The following is a 17,987-nucleotide window of genomic DNA, read 5'->3' on the forward strand; positions in this document are numbered from 1 at the left end:
GGTTTTATGTTAAAGTCAATGTAACACAAGCAAAGGAAACTTTTATGGTTTACTATGTGACTAAAGTAGCAGTGAAATCCACTGTCATCTCCATTATTCCAATGTCTCCATCAGCTCAGCTAATGTGATAAGGTTAATTTATCTGTCAACTTCACATTTTATCTGCTGACATAGAATCCCCACCATAACAACTATATCAGAGAAATTGATGAAAAAAACACATTTTCTGTCTGCCTTTAAACTTAAAACTTGTGTACTAATGTAGGTATACAGGATGCATGTTTGTCAAAACCAATAACATTTCAATTTATGGTTTTTATCTAGCAAAAGGTCACATTTCTCTGAACTACACAAAGACACAGAACAGACACCTGCTGCTCCTCTCTCTTTATTCTGTGGTCATAATTACACAACCTGAACCAATCACAGAGAGACACCACTTTACCTCTCCATCAGCTGCTGCAGCTGCTGAGAACCTGAAGGAAAACGCATGTGGAAGGTTTTCTTTTTGATGTCCTGGTGGTTCGTTTTAACGGTAAGAACTTCCTTTGTTTTAAGCTGTGATATCCTGACTTTATTTTGAGGTGATTGATAAGAGTCAATTCAAATTATTTTATAATAGTGGGGGTAAACATCTACACCTATATTTTACCATATGTATTAAAAATGTGTTTATTATTAAATTACAATTAATTTCTTCATTGTTTTTTTAGATTTGAGATGATTTTTTTACATAAACAACTGGCTTTGTTCCTGACTGTATTTCTGCTGAGAAGCCAGGTTGTGGCTGAAGAGCAAGGTAGGAAATGTGATCAATAACCACAAGTTTTTCTACAATCATGAATGTTTTCAGCTAACACAATTATAGCAAAGTGTTTTTGGCATCTCTAAAAACAGAAGTCTGTTTCAGTATTTCGGTTCGTTAACAATAAGGTCACCATATGTGAGGCTGAACTCAAACACATGAGAAAGCTACAGTTTCAGCTGTAAAAATGTCAGAATAATCCAAAGCAAACACACACATGTGAAATGTGAATGGTGATTGTGGAAGACAACATGGGAACATTTTGTGTGTGTTCAAGTAAATTATTTACTGACTTTTAGTTTGTTCAAGTTTCTGGATGTACATTTTTGCTTATTTTTTGCACAGAAATTTATGAAGATACACGACTATATGACATTTGTTTGCTTTTCTCAAATACCAATGCAAACAATTCAGATTATAAGCAAATCAGATTAAGGCATGGATAAGCAAGACGATCTAAGAAATAAACTCAGGGTAGCATCATTACTTATTATAAGAACTTCTCAAACACAAAAGCAAATTTTAATATTTGTTGAATTTTACGTTAGGATTTTTTTCAGTAGTAATTTCTGGAAACACTCATTAAATTGTTCCTGTTTATGACAGAGTTCCTAAACATTTTTCATTACAAGACATATATTTTCAGACTCAAATGTCTTGAAACTTTCTTGACATTTCTTGGAATAAAGTCTTGGACATTTCGCTGTAAAAAAATGTTCACAGTTTGTAGGCTCCACAAATAATGAAACAACACATTGTTGAAATTGGCTTTCTGATTTTCAGAACAGAAGAGGAAATGTTGATATATTTATTTTAGTTTGTAAAAAAATCCTAAAACAACAGATTTTTTCTCCTTACATTTTAGAATGTTTTAGATCTAGTGTCCAGTAGAGATATGGACACTAGATCTAGTGTCCATATCTCTAATCAGTGTGAAATCAGTTATTCACACTGATTTTAGAGTCACTCTGGATTAAATTGGTGAAAATCACATGTATTTCATGTACATGTTCATGTATTAACATGAACATGTGATGTGTACATTTAATATGCAGTTAAGCCTAAAATGATTCCTACATTTGACAGATTTAGACCTGAATAATTTTGGCCAAATTGTTAATCATTGTAAAAAGTCAGCATGAACTAAGAATTGACAGATATTTGTCCTTTAAAAATGAAAAGGGGAAATGAAAACATTAGGAAAATATTCTAAGCTATTCATACTCAAGATCTAAAACGTAAAACCAAACTCCACATATTTAAACACTAAGTTTGAAACTTCCAAAGTAATTATTAAAGCCACTTAAAAAGTCTTTAAACTATTTTGATCACAAAATGTACAGAAATTGGCTGTACGCTTTGAAATGAACATAAATGAAGAGATTAATATACAATTAACATAAATCTAAACTCTGAATCTGCTTGGGCAAAGAAAAAGTCAATCAAAAGCTATTTTTTTTTAATTGAATTTTGAGTCAGATGGCACAATTTGCTCATCCTTTGCCTACATGGAAAATGATGATGCGAAGGGACAAAACCTACTCCTTTCCTCAGCTTCCAGTGTAGATTCTGGTTTTAACAACAAATCCGTAAAGCAGACAAACATGCTGCTTTACATTGTCTAACAAGCGTTTGCTTGTTAGACAATTTGTCATTTTGTCATCAAAATGAAGAAGGAAGAGACAAACGGGTGAGTGGAAATGGAAATAAGTCCTTTGGATCAGGCAGTAAAGAGTTACAACCTTGAGACACCAAGATCCCAATAGTCAGTCTATGTGGGGAACAAAGAGACATCATGATAACACGACTCTCTATTCAATGATAGAAACACCTGATGTACACAAACAAACAGACAAAACATACAGGTTTTCTATGTTTTGTTCCAAAAAGTCAAGAATCCCTATAATGTTTGTGGTGACATTTATGTTATGACAAGGTCCCTGCAGTAAGGAAGCTAAAAGTTTAACTTTTAACATATTTTCATCTGACTGTCAGAAACGTTGCTCAGCCTGTGGGGGAAGGTGGCTGACCTGACTGGATCGAGCCACTGGATATTAAAGCCCCAGATGTTCATCCCCGCCCTGCAGGAACTCACCGTCTGCCTTAACGTGAAGCTGGAGGTACTGCAGGGGAACAAACTGTTCTTTTAAACGGTATGCTATTCATGATAACTAACTGATCATCTCTAGGTCAAAGGTTTCCCACCTTGGACAATCTTCATGTATCGTCATCCTGAGGTTCAGTACGCAGAGCTGGGGATGGGGGGAAGGAACGATCGCTTGGTGGTTTGGCTGTTTGGAGAGGAATGGACCACCCAGGACATCAACCTCCAGTTGATGCAGTGGTACGCCCTGTGCCTCACCTGGTCCCATACGAGGAACAGGCCTGCCCTCTATGTTAACGGGAGCCTAATTAACATGACAGCAGGTGAGCTTTGCTTTGAGTGATAAAAGTGATTCACTGTTGCAGTTTTTGCCTGAGAGCAACTTTCTGATTGCTCTCCTTTGTTTGTGCTTTCAGCTTACACAAACATCCCTCCTGTTGCTGCACCAATGTGCTGCCAGCTGGCCCCGAATGGATCTCTCACACTCGGGGTCGGACACACCATCAACAATGGGAACATCGAGATCATTAAGTACAGCGGTATGGTGGGAAAAATTTCCCTTTTTCGAATGTGGGGGAGAGAACGAAGCACAGAGGAAGTGACATCACTGAGCTGCACAGAAGGGGATCTGGTGAAGTGGGTGAGGGACAACTGGGACACGAAGAACTATGACCCGGTCCGTGATACCAGCCTGCAATGTGGTGAGTTTGTTTCTCATAACTGAATCTGAATATGTTATGTCAGAATCCTTTACAGCTTTTTCCAATTTCATCTCCACAGCTCCAGTAGATTCATATCCACCGGCTTTATTCTGAGAATAAAGCCTGGCCAGCTGTGCTTTATTTAACAAATATAAAAGCATTTCTACAAACAATAACAGGGCCCTCAATACAAATTTGCAACCATGAAAAGATTTGCGGAAAGTCTTAAAATAAATTAATCTTTTATTAATATACTCAATATACTCAAATCTTGTGATTTGAGTATATTGTACAATGTTTTTAAAAGTGATTTTTAAAAACACTGGCAACCTTAACAACTCCTATTAAATCAATAAAATGGAATCATCTGAATTTTTAAAAAGTTTTCTAAGCAACTTCAAGAATGGCAGTTTTTATATTGATCTTAATAGTAAGAAATAATTAACACAACATGGGAACAGAAAAGGAACATACCTTGACAGAAATCCTGCTACTGTAGCTGTGGTTGTTTGTTCAGGCTCATTCTGGAAGGTGAACCATCTGTGTCAAGCGTTTTGCAGCGTCCAACAGGTTTTCTTCCAGTGTTGTCCTGTTTTTAGCTCCATCTAACCTCCCATCAACTCTAACCAGTTTCTCTGTCCCATGAAGCCACAATCAATGTTTCAACATTTGGATGTGACTAGCATATCGTCTTCGCCATGTGATACATTTTTAACTAGAAAGTTTTCTTTCAACAACGGTTTTCTTCTTCCACTCCCCAACGGTCAGATTAGTGATGAACTAACAGCTCGTTGAACTACTTCAACATATTTTTTACTTAAATAAAAGTAAAAAGTAGCCATCTAAGAAATTACTCAAGTAAGGGTAAAACAGTATTTGGTAAAAAGTCTACTCAAGTACTGAGTAACTGATCAAATTATTAATAATTTAATCTTGAAAAATTACATAATCAGAGGGACTAAAATATAAAGTCCTTAAATTTTGGTAATTTAAGGACGGAAATGACAATAATTCATGTAAGTAACAAAAAATAACAAAATCAGGCAAAATATGTTTTTTTCTAAATCAGTTTCTTTCAATAAAAAACTTGTGAAATTTTAACAAAAACTACAGGTGTGTGTCTGTGTCTGGGGGATTTTTGGTTAAAACATGTTTGTTTTTCATTCAGTGGCTCAGGAATCCAGACATTTTACTCAAGTAAGAGTATTAAAACTTCATCATAAAATTACTCAAGTAAAAGTAAAATGTACAGCATAATAAAAATACTCTTAATTTTTTTCAAAAACTTTTACTCAAGTAAATTGAGTAAAAGTAACTAGCTACTACCCAACTCTGGTTTCCATATGCAACATATGAATTTAACAATACTCCATGACATTTTTAAAGTTTATTTAGGGGTATCGGAGTTAAAAAGACAGTGAAAGTTACTGTCAGATTGTAAAAGAAAAGTATGTTAATTCTTTAAATTTTATATTTATGTTGGTCAAATAAAAATCCAAGTAATTTACATTGAAATTTCTTCTTGTAATGCGACATAATGTAAAAAAGGTGAAGGTGTATGAATACTCTAGGACACGGTGCCACTTCACTGGGGGTGGAAATAAAAACGGACAGTGTTGTTAATGTCAGCTTTTATTGCCTCTCTGGCTTTAGTTTCTCACTGAGTCTGAGGTTCAATGTCAAGATGAGGAACAGCTAGTTTAACAGTTTGTAACTTGATTTCCTGTCTTTTATACAGAACAAACACAAGTTTGTCATAAAAAAAGTAATGAATCTAGGATATGTGACACAAAAAGCTAATAAACTTTCAGGATTTACACTCACATAAAATTTTATCTATGCAACTATATCAAATGTTTGTTTTCATCTGTCTCTCTCTTCTTTTTTTTTTTTTTTTTTTTTTTACCTAACTGGAGGTTAATATTTTGGTTTATATTTTGGCAGAATGGTCCTTTTATGAGGTGAATCTCCAGTTTGTGATCATGCGCACCGACAAAAACACAACAGAGCACTACATAGCCAGAGACATCGCACATCGCTGGGTAAGGAGAGCAAATATCATCTCTGTCTTTACAAGTTTTACTGCACGCAAATCTGAACTGACCTTTTCAGGATGTGACCAGTAGTTTTGTTAAAGCTTGAATGTGTTAAAGAATAGATTCACTAAGAAATAAAAAGAAACGTATCAATATTAACAAATTTAAATACTGATGTCATGACTGATGTTTGCATAGATTAATTTAAGGGGTTAGTAATTTGTTTTAGAATATTTTCTCCTTGTTCAACTGCAAAGAACCACAAGGTGAAACAATATTTTTGGTTCTGTTTGTTGATCCTGCAGCTCAGACAGGTTTTACCGACTGAAATCTATTTACACAGAGTGTCTGTGTTTGAAGTAACCAGGTAAGGGAAAAAAAGATCTGAGTTTACAACTTCAATATATTACATACTTCCAATAAAGCTCCTTTGGTTTATGCTACTTAAACTCTGCTTTATAGTGGAACTATTGAACCGTAAGCAAAGTTTCTGTGATCTCTCATGCAGATCCGACACAGAGGAACACATAAAAACGCCTTATGAAGATGAACTGGTAAGCACACAGCAAATTTTATATATGCAAAACAATCCACATTAACTTCAAATGACTTTTTGTGATATTTCAGTTAATACGCCTCTTAATTCTGATTAATGTAAAGTCAATTTTACAGTAATACAATAAATGCAATAAAAATAACCCAAACTTTTTAAAATAAAATCTAAAATGTGTGTTTTCTCTGCTCCAGATGCAATGGGCTCCTGAAAATATTTCCAGGTAAAAATCAAGGTTTATTTAATACTTTAAATAAACAAACATTGCTATGCAACAGTAAAGATTGTACTGATCAGAATATTTTGACCGGGGCTGTTATATATAAGCAAATACTTTACAATTAACCCTCACACTAAACTAAAACAATTATATTAAGAGTGTGACATGTACTCATCACTTGTGATCATATTTGAGATTACTTGGGTCATCTTTTGGCTGTGAATGGCATCTTTAATGTCACAAATTAAAGAAATTTAGGATATAGATGTGAAGTGCAGGGTATGTTGAGATTTCTTTTCAGGCTTTCCTACATTTCTCTGTAGAAACACCGTTAACTTTCTCCCCACCCCGCAGGTTCCGCTGCCTTGTTTACACCAGCGTCATCCCAAAGTGGGACGTTGCGGCTGTTCAAACAGAAATGTACACTGACCTTTCAAACACCTACACTGACCCCAGCGGTCTGCTGCTGCTCCTAGCCGACACCAGCTCCATCTACACCACCCCTGTTGGTAGGAAAGAGCTCTCAGTAGAAGCAGGATCCTAAAGGAAACCTTCAAAATATCTGATGAATGGTTTCCTTTCCAGAAAGATTTTCCATGATGACCATCAGCCCTCAGGTTGTCACGTCAGCGTCCGCTCCTGTCACAACCTCCACTCCAACCACCATGACATCCTCTGCTTTCACCCAATTAACAACTCTGGAAACATCGACCATCAGCATAATTTCTGGTACCAAAGAAACCGCCACCAACCCCATCACCAGAACCCCTGGAAACGTCTCTGGTCGGTCTGGTAGCACGATCCACAGTTCTGTTTTCTCTACATCCTGAGGAAAGCTTCTGATTCGTCTCAATCCTCTTAACAGAACTCTACTTTGAAGTCCAAATGAACGTCTCCATAACGGGAGAATGTGACCCACAACAGATCCTTCCCTATTGGGTACGTCTTAAAAAAAAAAACAGCCAAAATCTTATTTAATCAAATAAATCTCTTAGATGAATATTACATTTTTCATATCAGCTTAACATCAGTCTGCCTGATGACTTAATGATGGTGTTGGATCTGCAGCTGCTCCCCAAACCAGAAAGGTGTGTTATATGAGGAAACTATTACAACATCGTTCAACAATATTTAGAGAAACTTTTAGAAATAAGCTAAATAAGCTCTCATTGTTTCAGACGTCATCCTGAAAGGAAGCATCGCTCAAACCAAGTAAGTAAATAAAACTGTATAAATCCAGTGTTTGCAGAATCCTGGATAAAAATTCAAATAATTTTTTTTTTATTGGTTTGCAAACGTACACAACAAAGCATATAAAAAATAACTTTAAAGAAATCCTTTTAATTTGACCAACATGTTTCTGGTCAGAAATCATAAGAAGGGTTTGGTTGCTACCATGCCAATAAATTCACTGATTATTGAGAAGTTTACCAACACATTTTGACATTACTGTAAAAAACTGAAAAGTAAATAAAAATGGATTAATAATACCAGTGATACTTCTCTAATATTTATTATATTTTGACAAATGCTTGTCAAATTTATTGTCAGATTATGAATCGGTTTGGACTTAAAACTCAAAAGAAAATCTTTTGTTTTTATAATCTTATCCAATTTGTGCAATGCAATAGTACCTCTAATAAGAAAATAGCCCCACATCATGATGCTGCTACTGCCATACTTGGCAGTTAGTTCAAAATGCTTTTTCAGGTCTGAAAGCATCATCTTCCCTCCACCAAACATTCAATTTGTCATTGTGGCTAAAAGACTGAATGTGTTGGAGAAGCGACTTGTTAAAGGACATTAGAGCAAATAATAGTTGAATGTACACATTTATAATTTTTAAAAGACAATTTAATGTCTACAGTAAGTCCAAAAATGTAATGTAGCAGACACCCCCTCAAGAGAAGGATTTTGGCTTTACTGATGAACATTGAGGTTTATTGGGAGTAAAACCTTACTTTCACCGTAAGAGCCTTATGCACAAACACACACACACACACACACACACACACACACACACACACACACACACACACACACACACACACACACACACACACACACACACACACACACACACACACACACACACACACACACACCCACACACACACACACACACACACACACACACACACAAAATACAATATAAACTACAAAAACACTCTCTCACAACCATAACGTATCAACCAAAACATAACGTTCACTACTAAAAAATATCAACTCCAATTCAAAACTATGCCCTAGTGTTAGTACAAAATAAAATACATTTACAATTCCAACCAATCAATAAAAGAAATATCCTTATTTACAAAATAGACACACCTTGTGCCTCTGTCAAGGGGGCCTCTAATAATAAGATACATTTTACAAGCTTGTTGCAACTTGTTTTTTGTTCTTTTTGTCGTTAAGCTGCCGTCCTATATTATAAACAGAGGAAGCTCTCTTATCAAAATAAAAGCATCAAATTAAAAACCGGAAGTCCTTTATATATTATACAAAATAAAACGAAGTAACTACAATAAGTGCTAAAAAGGAAATACAACAAACAAACAGGGAGCTTAATGTGGGGTTATTTACATGTAATCTTTGAAAATATTGTGTTATGATTCCATTATAGAATAAGAGCAGTTCAAATTAATCATTAGAAGCTAAGAATGAAAATTTTAATTCATCTCCATAGTGACTGCATATTATAAATGTCTGAGCAATTACAATTGCTGTATATTTATTTTTCTTTAAACATTTCTTTCTTATTTTTTTTACCAGGTGTTCATAAATGAAGACTCAAGGTACTGATTGTTCAAAATCGATGTGCAATAAAACATTTCAAATGCAACTGAGTTAAGTGCAGCATAAAAATGCACGTCTTCATTTGTGCATATTAGAGAACTTCCATTCAGTTTTACATGAATTGCATTTCAATACTGGGGTAAATCTCAAAATGTGTAAACAGCATTTCATAAGCGCTTACATTCTGATCTTCTTTTCATGTTAATTCTTTAGATCTTTGCAGCTCATTGTTACCTTTTTCTGCCTGCAGAGAGAGCTTCGTTTTCCAGGTCCAAGTGTTGACGCAATTAGACCAAAATGAAATTGAAAACAAAATATGGAACTGTCTCCAGAGTCCCTATGACAATGGGTTGTTCTCCATAACAGCACACGACATAAGGATATGTCCCATATGTAAGTACAGCTGAGGTTCACACACCCTGATAACCAGCTGAAAAGCTGAAACTCTCTTACTAAATATGTTTCCCTCTCAGCGGTTATTCAGTGTGCTGCCGAAGCCCAGCAGACCCTAAAAGGCCTGTTCATGTGGCCTGACACTCTAGGAAGACAAAATGCTACATATCCCTGCCCCAAAGCCCCTCAGTACTCTGCAACCCGACTTTGGTGAGACCTCTCAATATAAAGAGCTAGGTTTTTAAGGTTTTAAGGTTTTTAAAAACTGATCACATGCTGCCTGGGCATTGCTTGTCATCAGCAACATTTAGATAAAGGAGAAAACTGAAAATATACACGAGTTCAAAAGAATCATGAGCTAAAAACCTTAATTTGAAAAGTCCTGCTGATTGTTATTAAAGTTGGATGTTACTTTGAAGCACAAATCATTTCAGCAACATCATTATATTTCTTAATGGACCACAAAACTGGTGCGTCAGTAAAATCAGTGAGTGTTGCCTGACAGAAACACTCAGAGCCAACAAGCTTCAAACACACAGAAAACATCTGTTTTTCTTTCTGATATTTACAGAAGATATCAAATAATTGACTCATTCGTTTAGCTGAACAACTATCACCATTAATTTAATGCATCAACAAGTATAGGCCTATCTGAGTATTGATTATCTCTATTTGTACATATTTGCTCTGTTTGGTCCATGTTTTATGTTGACTCAGTGTCACAGATTTTACTAATGGCTCTGTTGTAAAAGACAATAAAGGGGAAAATTAAATGATTTTCAGATTAAGCATTCCATTTTTATATTCCCATTCACATTAGGGCAGTTGGAAACAAATAGATTGAAGATGAAATATGAGTAAAACGTCACAACCATCTCTTTTTTTGACGAACAACATATTCTAAACATCCTCAGAAAATAAAGGAAAACATTGAAATGTATCTTTTCTACTTGTGTTTTTAAATGGTAATAGATCTTAAGTCTTTTTTTTTTTTTTTTTTTACAGTAAACTGTCCCAGAGGACTCACTGGATGGAGCCAAATCTTGAAAACTGCCCTCCATTGGTGGAAACTATCCCTGACCTGGATCATGTTGAAGTCACTCCTGGTCTGTTATCATTTAAATCCATTCCTTTGTGTGTTCTTCATTTCTAGGATATAATTTTTAAAGTGTATTTAGTACTGAGTTTAAAATTGTTCAGTTAATAATAATCATACGTTAAAACTAATTACAATAATATGCTTAAAAACTGCACTTTATCTATACATCTGTCTGTTTATTTAATTTTTCAGATCTACCTACAAATTTGTTGAGTTTTTAAAGTGTTTCAAAGTCTTGACTGTCACATTTGTTCTGTTGTGTCATTTATTTCCAGAAAATGCATTTGACGTGTTGAAGATGATTAAGGATTTAATGAGAAACCACTCCAGTCTCATCTACAAAGAGCTGGTCACAGTCCTCAACAAGCTGAAGGACATCATCAGCGTCAGCGTTGTCACACCAGATCTTGGCCAAGCTCTGATCGACACCATTTCCAACATACTGGAATCGGACAGCAACCTGGGGCCGTTTACAAACACGTACGGACGTGATGCAGATTTAAGCATTCAAGTAAAACCTCAACTACGCTCAATTGTGTCTAAACGTATAATGTGTGATCATCTGCAGTATTCTGAACCTCACAGAGGAGGTGGGAGACAAAATGGTGGGTTACAAGGGCTCCTACACGCTTGGTGCTCGAGCTATCGCTATCTCAGTGGTGGATGTGTCTCCTGGACCGTTTAGCAGCCTGAGCTTTGGAGTTCTTTCTGATTGGTCCGGCAACAAACCTGAGGTAGTGAAACACCTTTCATATCAGAAGATTCAGAAGGTTTTAACTTGCGTCTCAGTTATTGAGACACCTGGTAAAGATTTGTAAGAGAAAGTCTGTTTTTAGTAGAAAAAAATTATCCAATGATATGAAACAACGATGGGATTTTTTTCCATTACACTCCTGGTGGTAATGTGGTAAAATATATATATATTCTATTTATTAAATGAAGAAAAGCTATCCGAACAATCTGTGACTTCTAAATCACATAGAAAGCCCCACCTTTGAGCTGTCCTAATATATTTTTTTCCAACGGTTTTTGCAAGGCTCTGTTTCTATTCATCACATCTTTACATCCAAACAGAAATGTGCAGAACCTAATTCATTTGAATGAACTTAAACTGTATTTACAGAGAACTTTACATTCATCTAATGTCCAGTCTACTATAATTGAGTTTGATGCATCAGAATATCACAACCAATAAAGAAAAGATATTGTAAAACAAAGTCCATATTTAATAACACAAAGGTTATTGCTTTTTAAATCTTTAAAGCACTATCACAATTTTGACACTTGATTCTCCAGTTGTTCAAAATAAGCAGTAAATATGAATATATTTATAAATGCAGTGTGGTTAAAGATTTTTTTATTTGGTGTGGTGTAGATTTTTATCAACAGGTATCCGTCAGACGGCATGGTGGCTTTCATTTCCCTGCCGTCTGCCCTGCAGAACAACTTCCCACAAAACGGCCTCAACCAGAACCAACCTAGAATCCAGTTTCAGTTCTACGCCAACCCACTACTCTTTAAGGTACATGATGCAGAAAACTGAATACTCGCAAAATTAAAAATAATTTTGTTCAAACTGACCTTTTATGGATCTTTGTAAAGAAAGTGGTTGATGTTTATTGTCTCCAGTATCAGGTGAATGAAAAGGAGCCTTTCCTCAGCACCTTTGTGGTGTCAGCCAGTGTGTCCAACGCCAGCTCACCAATTAAAGACCTTCATGAAGAAGTTAAAGTCATGCTCCACCATCTGCAGCCTAGTGTGGTAGAAGAAGCATATTAAAAACAATGTTACACCCTCCAGGAATGAATAAATGAGATTATCATGAGTTTATTTTATACTTTCCAGCATGATAGACAAATGCAGTGTGTGTACTGGAACTTCAATAAAAACAGTAGGTCTTTTTTCAAATGAAAAATTTCTTTAATACTGAACAGAAATTGATTTTAAGAAATTATTGTTGACATCTAGACGGACACGGGGGCTGGGATGATCACGGCTGCCGAAAATATAACAGCACCCCTGATTACACAACGTGTCTCTGCGATCATCTCACACACTTTGGAGTTCTTCTGGTACGAATCCTTTGGTACATATATTTTTATTTATAGAAAGCGCCACCACTTAGGAGCCAGAGGCAGAGCTAAAATGTGAAGATTTTTGCACTTTAATGTTATAAGAATTTAAATTGTAGAAATATTTGCAGTTGTAAAAACCCAGTAAGGCAGCTAAGCTAAGATTTGGGCAGCAGAGGGCACTCAGAGTTTAGTTTTTGGAAAATGAAAAGCAATGTTTGAATAGTTTTTGATTTTCAAATGATTTGAAAAAATAAAACATAAAACTAAAACACTATCATTTTAAATCAAGCAAAACATTTTGAGTTTCTTTCTTTGAAATAATATTGATGTGTCTAAATTGATACAAATTGGACACATTTTTGTTTTCTGCCAAACTAATGTTTACAATTTAGTTCAGATACTGTGGATATATTAAGTGCCTGCCAAACGTTTTCCCACCACTTAAACTTTTTCTAATGTTTTCCCCATTACAACCATAAGCTTAAGTATATTTTGTTGTGTTTTTACAACTGAAATGTACAATTTGAATTGCATGCAGGACACTAAGGTGAAAACCAACACCAAGTGTGAACCTGAACACAGTGTTCCAGCTGTGGTGGTGGCAGCATCATGCTGGGGGAAAGCATTTTTTTTCAATGGTGAAAAGAAAGCAGGATCTAAACACAGATCAAGACTAAAAAGAAAACCTAGTAGGAAAAATTAGGACAGAGATTCAAGTTTCAGCAGCACAATAAGCCGAGATAAACAGGAGGAGCTGCAGCAGTAAAACTCAAGACTTAGTCCAATTGGAAATCTGTGACAAGGCTTAAAAATGACTGTATAGACGCTGTCTGAAACCAGCAGAGGCATCTAGTGAAGAAAATGTTGAAATATTTTCCCTCTCTGTCTGTTCTCCTAGGACGTGTCCAGGACTCAGCTGGACCCGCTCCATGAACAGATCCTGACTATTATCACATATGTTGGCTGCGGAGTCTCCTCCCTGTGCTTAGGAATCACCATTCTCACGTACATAGCCTTTGAGTAAGTTGTATCAAGATTAATAAAATATACTTTCAAACTATTCTACATTTTTTAATGAGTTTATCTTCCCATTTATAGAGGACATTTGTTATTATGTAACAAATGTCTGAATTGCAGGGTTATAAGTAATCTTTAATCTGTCTTCTCTTCTTCCTTGACGCTCATTTCCATTGATTTAGGAAGCTTCGTAGAGACTACCCCTCTCAGATCCTCATAAACCTCTCGCTAGCCCTGCTGGGATTGAACCTGATGTTTCTCATCAACTCCTGGTTGTCCTCCTGGAGTGTTTACGGTGTCTGTGTGGCAGCAGCCTCCCTGCTGCACTACTTCCTCCTAGCATCCTTCACCTGGATGGGATTAGAGGCTGTCAACATGTACTTTGCCCTGGTTAAAGTCTTCAATGTCTATGTTCCTTCGTATATCCTCAAGTTTTGTGCTCTGGGATGGGGTAAGCTATAACTAAAGCTTAATTCCAACTAGTAGCTCAATAATTACAATTTAATTGCAAGGTGTTTTAAATGTCACTTCTTGGGCTTTTAACTCTTGGTCAGGTATTCCTCTGGTGATCTGCATCATGGTTCTCATTGTGAATCGGGATGCATACGGTAGTTTCTCTGGGAATGCTGAGCACACTTTCCAACCTTTGGACAACTCTGATAACTTGTAAGATATTGGTCTGGTTTGAGTTTATCTTTCATAGTTTAATTTATTTTGAAGAAAGCTGAGTTACATACTGTTGCTGCAGAAAAAATTTCCTTGCATACTCATATTTTATATGTAAATTGTGGGACTAAACAAGCACATTGTCTGCAGTATTTCCTTCTTTGTCCTTTGCACCATAACATTTTGTCAATTTGTCAACAGCTGCTGGGTTCAAGATAATGTGACATATTATGTGTCTGTGGTTGCCTACGCTGGGTTGATCTTTCTCTTCAACATCGGGGTAAATATGATTCAATTTTATGCACACATTTTCAGTTTTGTTCAGAATAGATCATTATTGCAGAGCTGCTTTGTTTTGAGAAGCCCTTAGTCATATAAAACTATCAGAAAGTTCATAATTTAAATAAATGACAATAAATTGCAATACAGCCTGTTTTTCCGCAAGTCAACGATTTGGACAAAATTGTCTTTTATTGTTTGAAATTATACACGTTTTTCTGTAAGTTTAAAATGTTTTTATGGATCTCTCATTAGGTCTTTGTGGTGGTTCTGATTCAGATCCGCCACATGCGGTTCAACAGCCCGGCCGGGACCCGGAGAGGGGTGCTGCAGGACCTGAAGGGAGCTGCCAGCCTCACCTTTTTACTCGGGCTAACATGGACTGTAGGTTTCTTTACCTGGGCACCAGCAAGGGCAGTTCTGATGTACCTGTTCGCCGGACTCAACACCCTGCAAGGTGAGTTCTGTTTTGTGTGGAGAAATTGAGACATCGGGTAAAGCAGCTTTTGAACATGTCAATATTTCTTTGTTTACATTTCTAATGAGGTTTTTGACATAAAATTCCCACCAGATGCTGGCAACAACACAAGTAATCAACACATTCAAAGAAATCTAAGCAAATCAGCCCACAAATAAAGTTATAGGCAAACAAAAAAATGCAATTACACATGGGATAAATATTGGACATACTTCCCATCAACCAGATTCTCTATAGAGGAGACTCAAGATTTTTCCCACAAAGTATTCAATCACCAATATCAGGAAGTTGTTAATTATTTATCTCTCTGTCCTTTTAACTTTTTACACGTATCTTAATTTGCTTAGATTTCATTGAGGATTACTTGGGTTGTTGTCAATATGTGTGTCAATTTTAGGTCATTGGTCTAATTAGAAATAATTAAGCAGAGAAAAATGTAGTTGTGTTCAATACTAATGACTTGGAAAAAGCGATCAGCATGAATATCATAAGTTTGATCATTTATTTAAACAGGTCCTTTCTATGGGTGATCTATATAGACATAAAGACTCAAACACAAACACTCCAAGTGTATATTTGGACTAGGCAGGCTTTGAGGTGGCTGTAGTTTTTTCAGCGAACTCTTGAATCTGTGTCTTTTGTTCACTCGATGACCGTGGATCACAATTCTTTACAGGCTTTCCAAAAACTCTGTTTCTTCCAGGACTTTTTGTCTTCCTGTTCCACTGTCTGATGAAGGAGAACGTGAGAAAACAGTGGAGGATTCATCTTTGCTTTGGCCGATTTCGACTTGAGGAGCACTCTGGTACTAACACTCAACATAATACACTGGTTATGGTTTTATTTGCCTGAATCGGTTTGTAGCTATTTGCATTGAATGGACTTTTCTATAAATATACTATTTTAAGCATTTTGTACGCTGCATGAGTCAAATGTTCACATTTTTCCGGATGGTTTTGATCTAATTCTGGTCATCTACAATGTTGGAGCTCAATGTTGCCATCTTCTGCAAGACATGAAGCAATCTATGGGTCGTTTCACAACATTTTTTGGTCATCTGTACTAATTTAGACCAACTACTTCAAACTGTACAATGTACATGTAATATCTGGATAGGATTATCCAACATTAAATATAAATTCTTTAAACCACTACTTGTAATTTATTTTTTCTTTTTTATTGGAAAAAAAAGTTTTGTTTTGCGTGTATATACATACATCCAAGGTTAAAAATTATGACCTAGGAAGGTCTAGAGATCAAATAATGTGCGAAATTCACTTTAGACATTTAAATGCAGCCCTAATACTTTTTGACCCACAAACAAGTACGCCTTACAAATATGGCACCATTATTTATTTATGTTTTGATAATGAAACAAACATTTTTCCATATTCTGTGAGGTTTGTTTATTTTTCCCCATTTTGCGAGAATTGGAAATCTATGCATTTAAATAAAAAATTTTTAAAAACTGGATAGGAATCCTGAAAGAAACACAAGGCTTGATTTCATCGTGACTGTGTCTGGGACCTTTTTTTTGTTTGTTTTTAGAGTGGAGCAATTCAGCATCAGTTCGAGTACTTGCAAAGCCCAAAGAAAAGTTTTTAAGAGCAGCGATTCCATCTGTCCGTTCTGTCAAGTCCAACTCCACAAACAGTACTTCAGCCTCTTCCGACTCCAGCCAGAGAGACTCGTCCTGCAGGAGGCCAAACCTCGGTGAGCAAACCAAGCAGAATCTCTCAGTTTGGGTAAACTTACAAGATAAATTAGACTTTAAAAACATAGGATAAGTAATGATAAGCCACAAGGTTTTCCTGGTGCTTCTGCAGCTGGAATCACATTTAAGGTCACTGCTTGAATTAATGACACTGCTCTGACATTAAATAATTACAACCTTTTGTAATGAGGCAGACTTAAACCAAGCTAAAAGGACGTGACTGTTGCTTCTCATGACACTTCCTTCTCAATTTGACAGTTCAATTTAAGCCAAATCCCCTGGTGCACACGCCTAAGAGACATAAAAACAATCCCTTCCTCTCACCTCTAAATGGTTCATATGTTTAATTATCTTGTAGATCTTTTTGTGAACAGCCTGGTTCTTCCTCGAGCCCAGACCGGAGCCCCAGATACAGAATCTCTGAACCCGACATCTGGATAAACGACCAGCCACAGCAATAAAACAACCACCCAAAGTGCTAACCTGCACACATCCCGTCATTTACTCGCATCTCTCTTTCAGAGGCAACAGATGTCTACATTTAAGCAGTGCACACAGCATCGGCTTCATTAGCTAATTTTTCCACACAGTGCTATTGTTAGTTTTGTTTCCGCTAAATATTGTAAAAGAGCCTGTAATTTCAGAGAGGAGCGGTTGCATCAGTACCAAGGAGGAGTTGGTTGCCAAGCAACTGGTGAGAGGAGCGATGGTGACAATGAACTGTGAAACATTTTGTGTAAAAAAAAAAAAAGATAATAAAATCCAAAATTTAAGGTGACAGGTTTGGCCCCTTTTTATTCTTTGCTCAATTTTTAAACGTTTTGATCATTTCTCAGTTACTTTATGCACAAAATGTCAGTGGAGATTTTTAGGGCAGCTTTGTTCTTGTGTAAAATCTGACACCTTTTGTTTGATTAGCATATGGTGGTTTTCAGCTGCTCATTGTAGTGATTTCCCCCCTATTACAGGTATTTTAACCACTGTCTCTGCCAATATATGTCTGTCTGTGTGTACACTATTAAACTTAGCGATGTTTATGTACAAAAAAAAA

At 36.1% G+C, this 17,987-nt stretch overlaps 1 protein-coding gene across 1 annotated transcript; it reads left to right on the forward strand.

Moving 5' to 3' along the window:
- Nucleotides 1-467: 467 nt before the first annotated feature.
- Nucleotides 468-17,987, forward strand: LOC102230291 (adhesion G-protein coupled receptor G4-like). Its single transcript, XM_023341942.1, has 32 exons — nucleotides 468-535; nucleotides 714-799; nucleotides 2,801-2,925; nucleotides 2,995-3,232; nucleotides 3,326-3,610; nucleotides 5,555-5,652; nucleotides 5,952-6,013; nucleotides 6,155-6,200; nucleotides 6,394-6,422; nucleotides 6,774-6,928; nucleotides 7,005-7,202; nucleotides 7,285-7,358; nucleotides 7,440-7,507; nucleotides 7,598-7,631; nucleotides 9,192-9,214; nucleotides 9,466-9,608; nucleotides 9,689-9,818; nucleotides 10,614-10,714; nucleotides 10,983-11,187; nucleotides 11,276-11,441; nucleotides 12,083-12,229; nucleotides 12,337-12,468; nucleotides 12,553-12,598; nucleotides 12,676-12,779; nucleotides 13,681-13,802; nucleotides 13,982-14,250; nucleotides 14,354-14,465; nucleotides 14,667-14,745; nucleotides 15,000-15,201; nucleotides 15,926-16,027; nucleotides 16,771-16,935; nucleotides 17,295-17,987. The coding sequence occupies exons 2-32, from the start codon at nucleotides 721-723 to the stop codon at nucleotides 17,375-17,377; spliced, it is 3,822 nt and encodes a 1,273-aa protein (XP_023197710.1). The 5' UTR covers nucleotides 468-535; nucleotides 714-720; the 3' UTR covers nucleotides 17,378-17,987.

This window comes from Xiphophorus maculatus, chromosome 11 (genome assembly GCF_002775205.1).
Source record: "Xiphophorus maculatus strain JP 163 A chromosome 11, X_maculatus-5.0-male, whole genome shotgun sequence".
Lineage (NCBI taxonomy): Eukaryota > Metazoa > Chordata > Actinopteri > Cyprinodontiformes > Poeciliidae > Xiphophorus > Xiphophorus maculatus.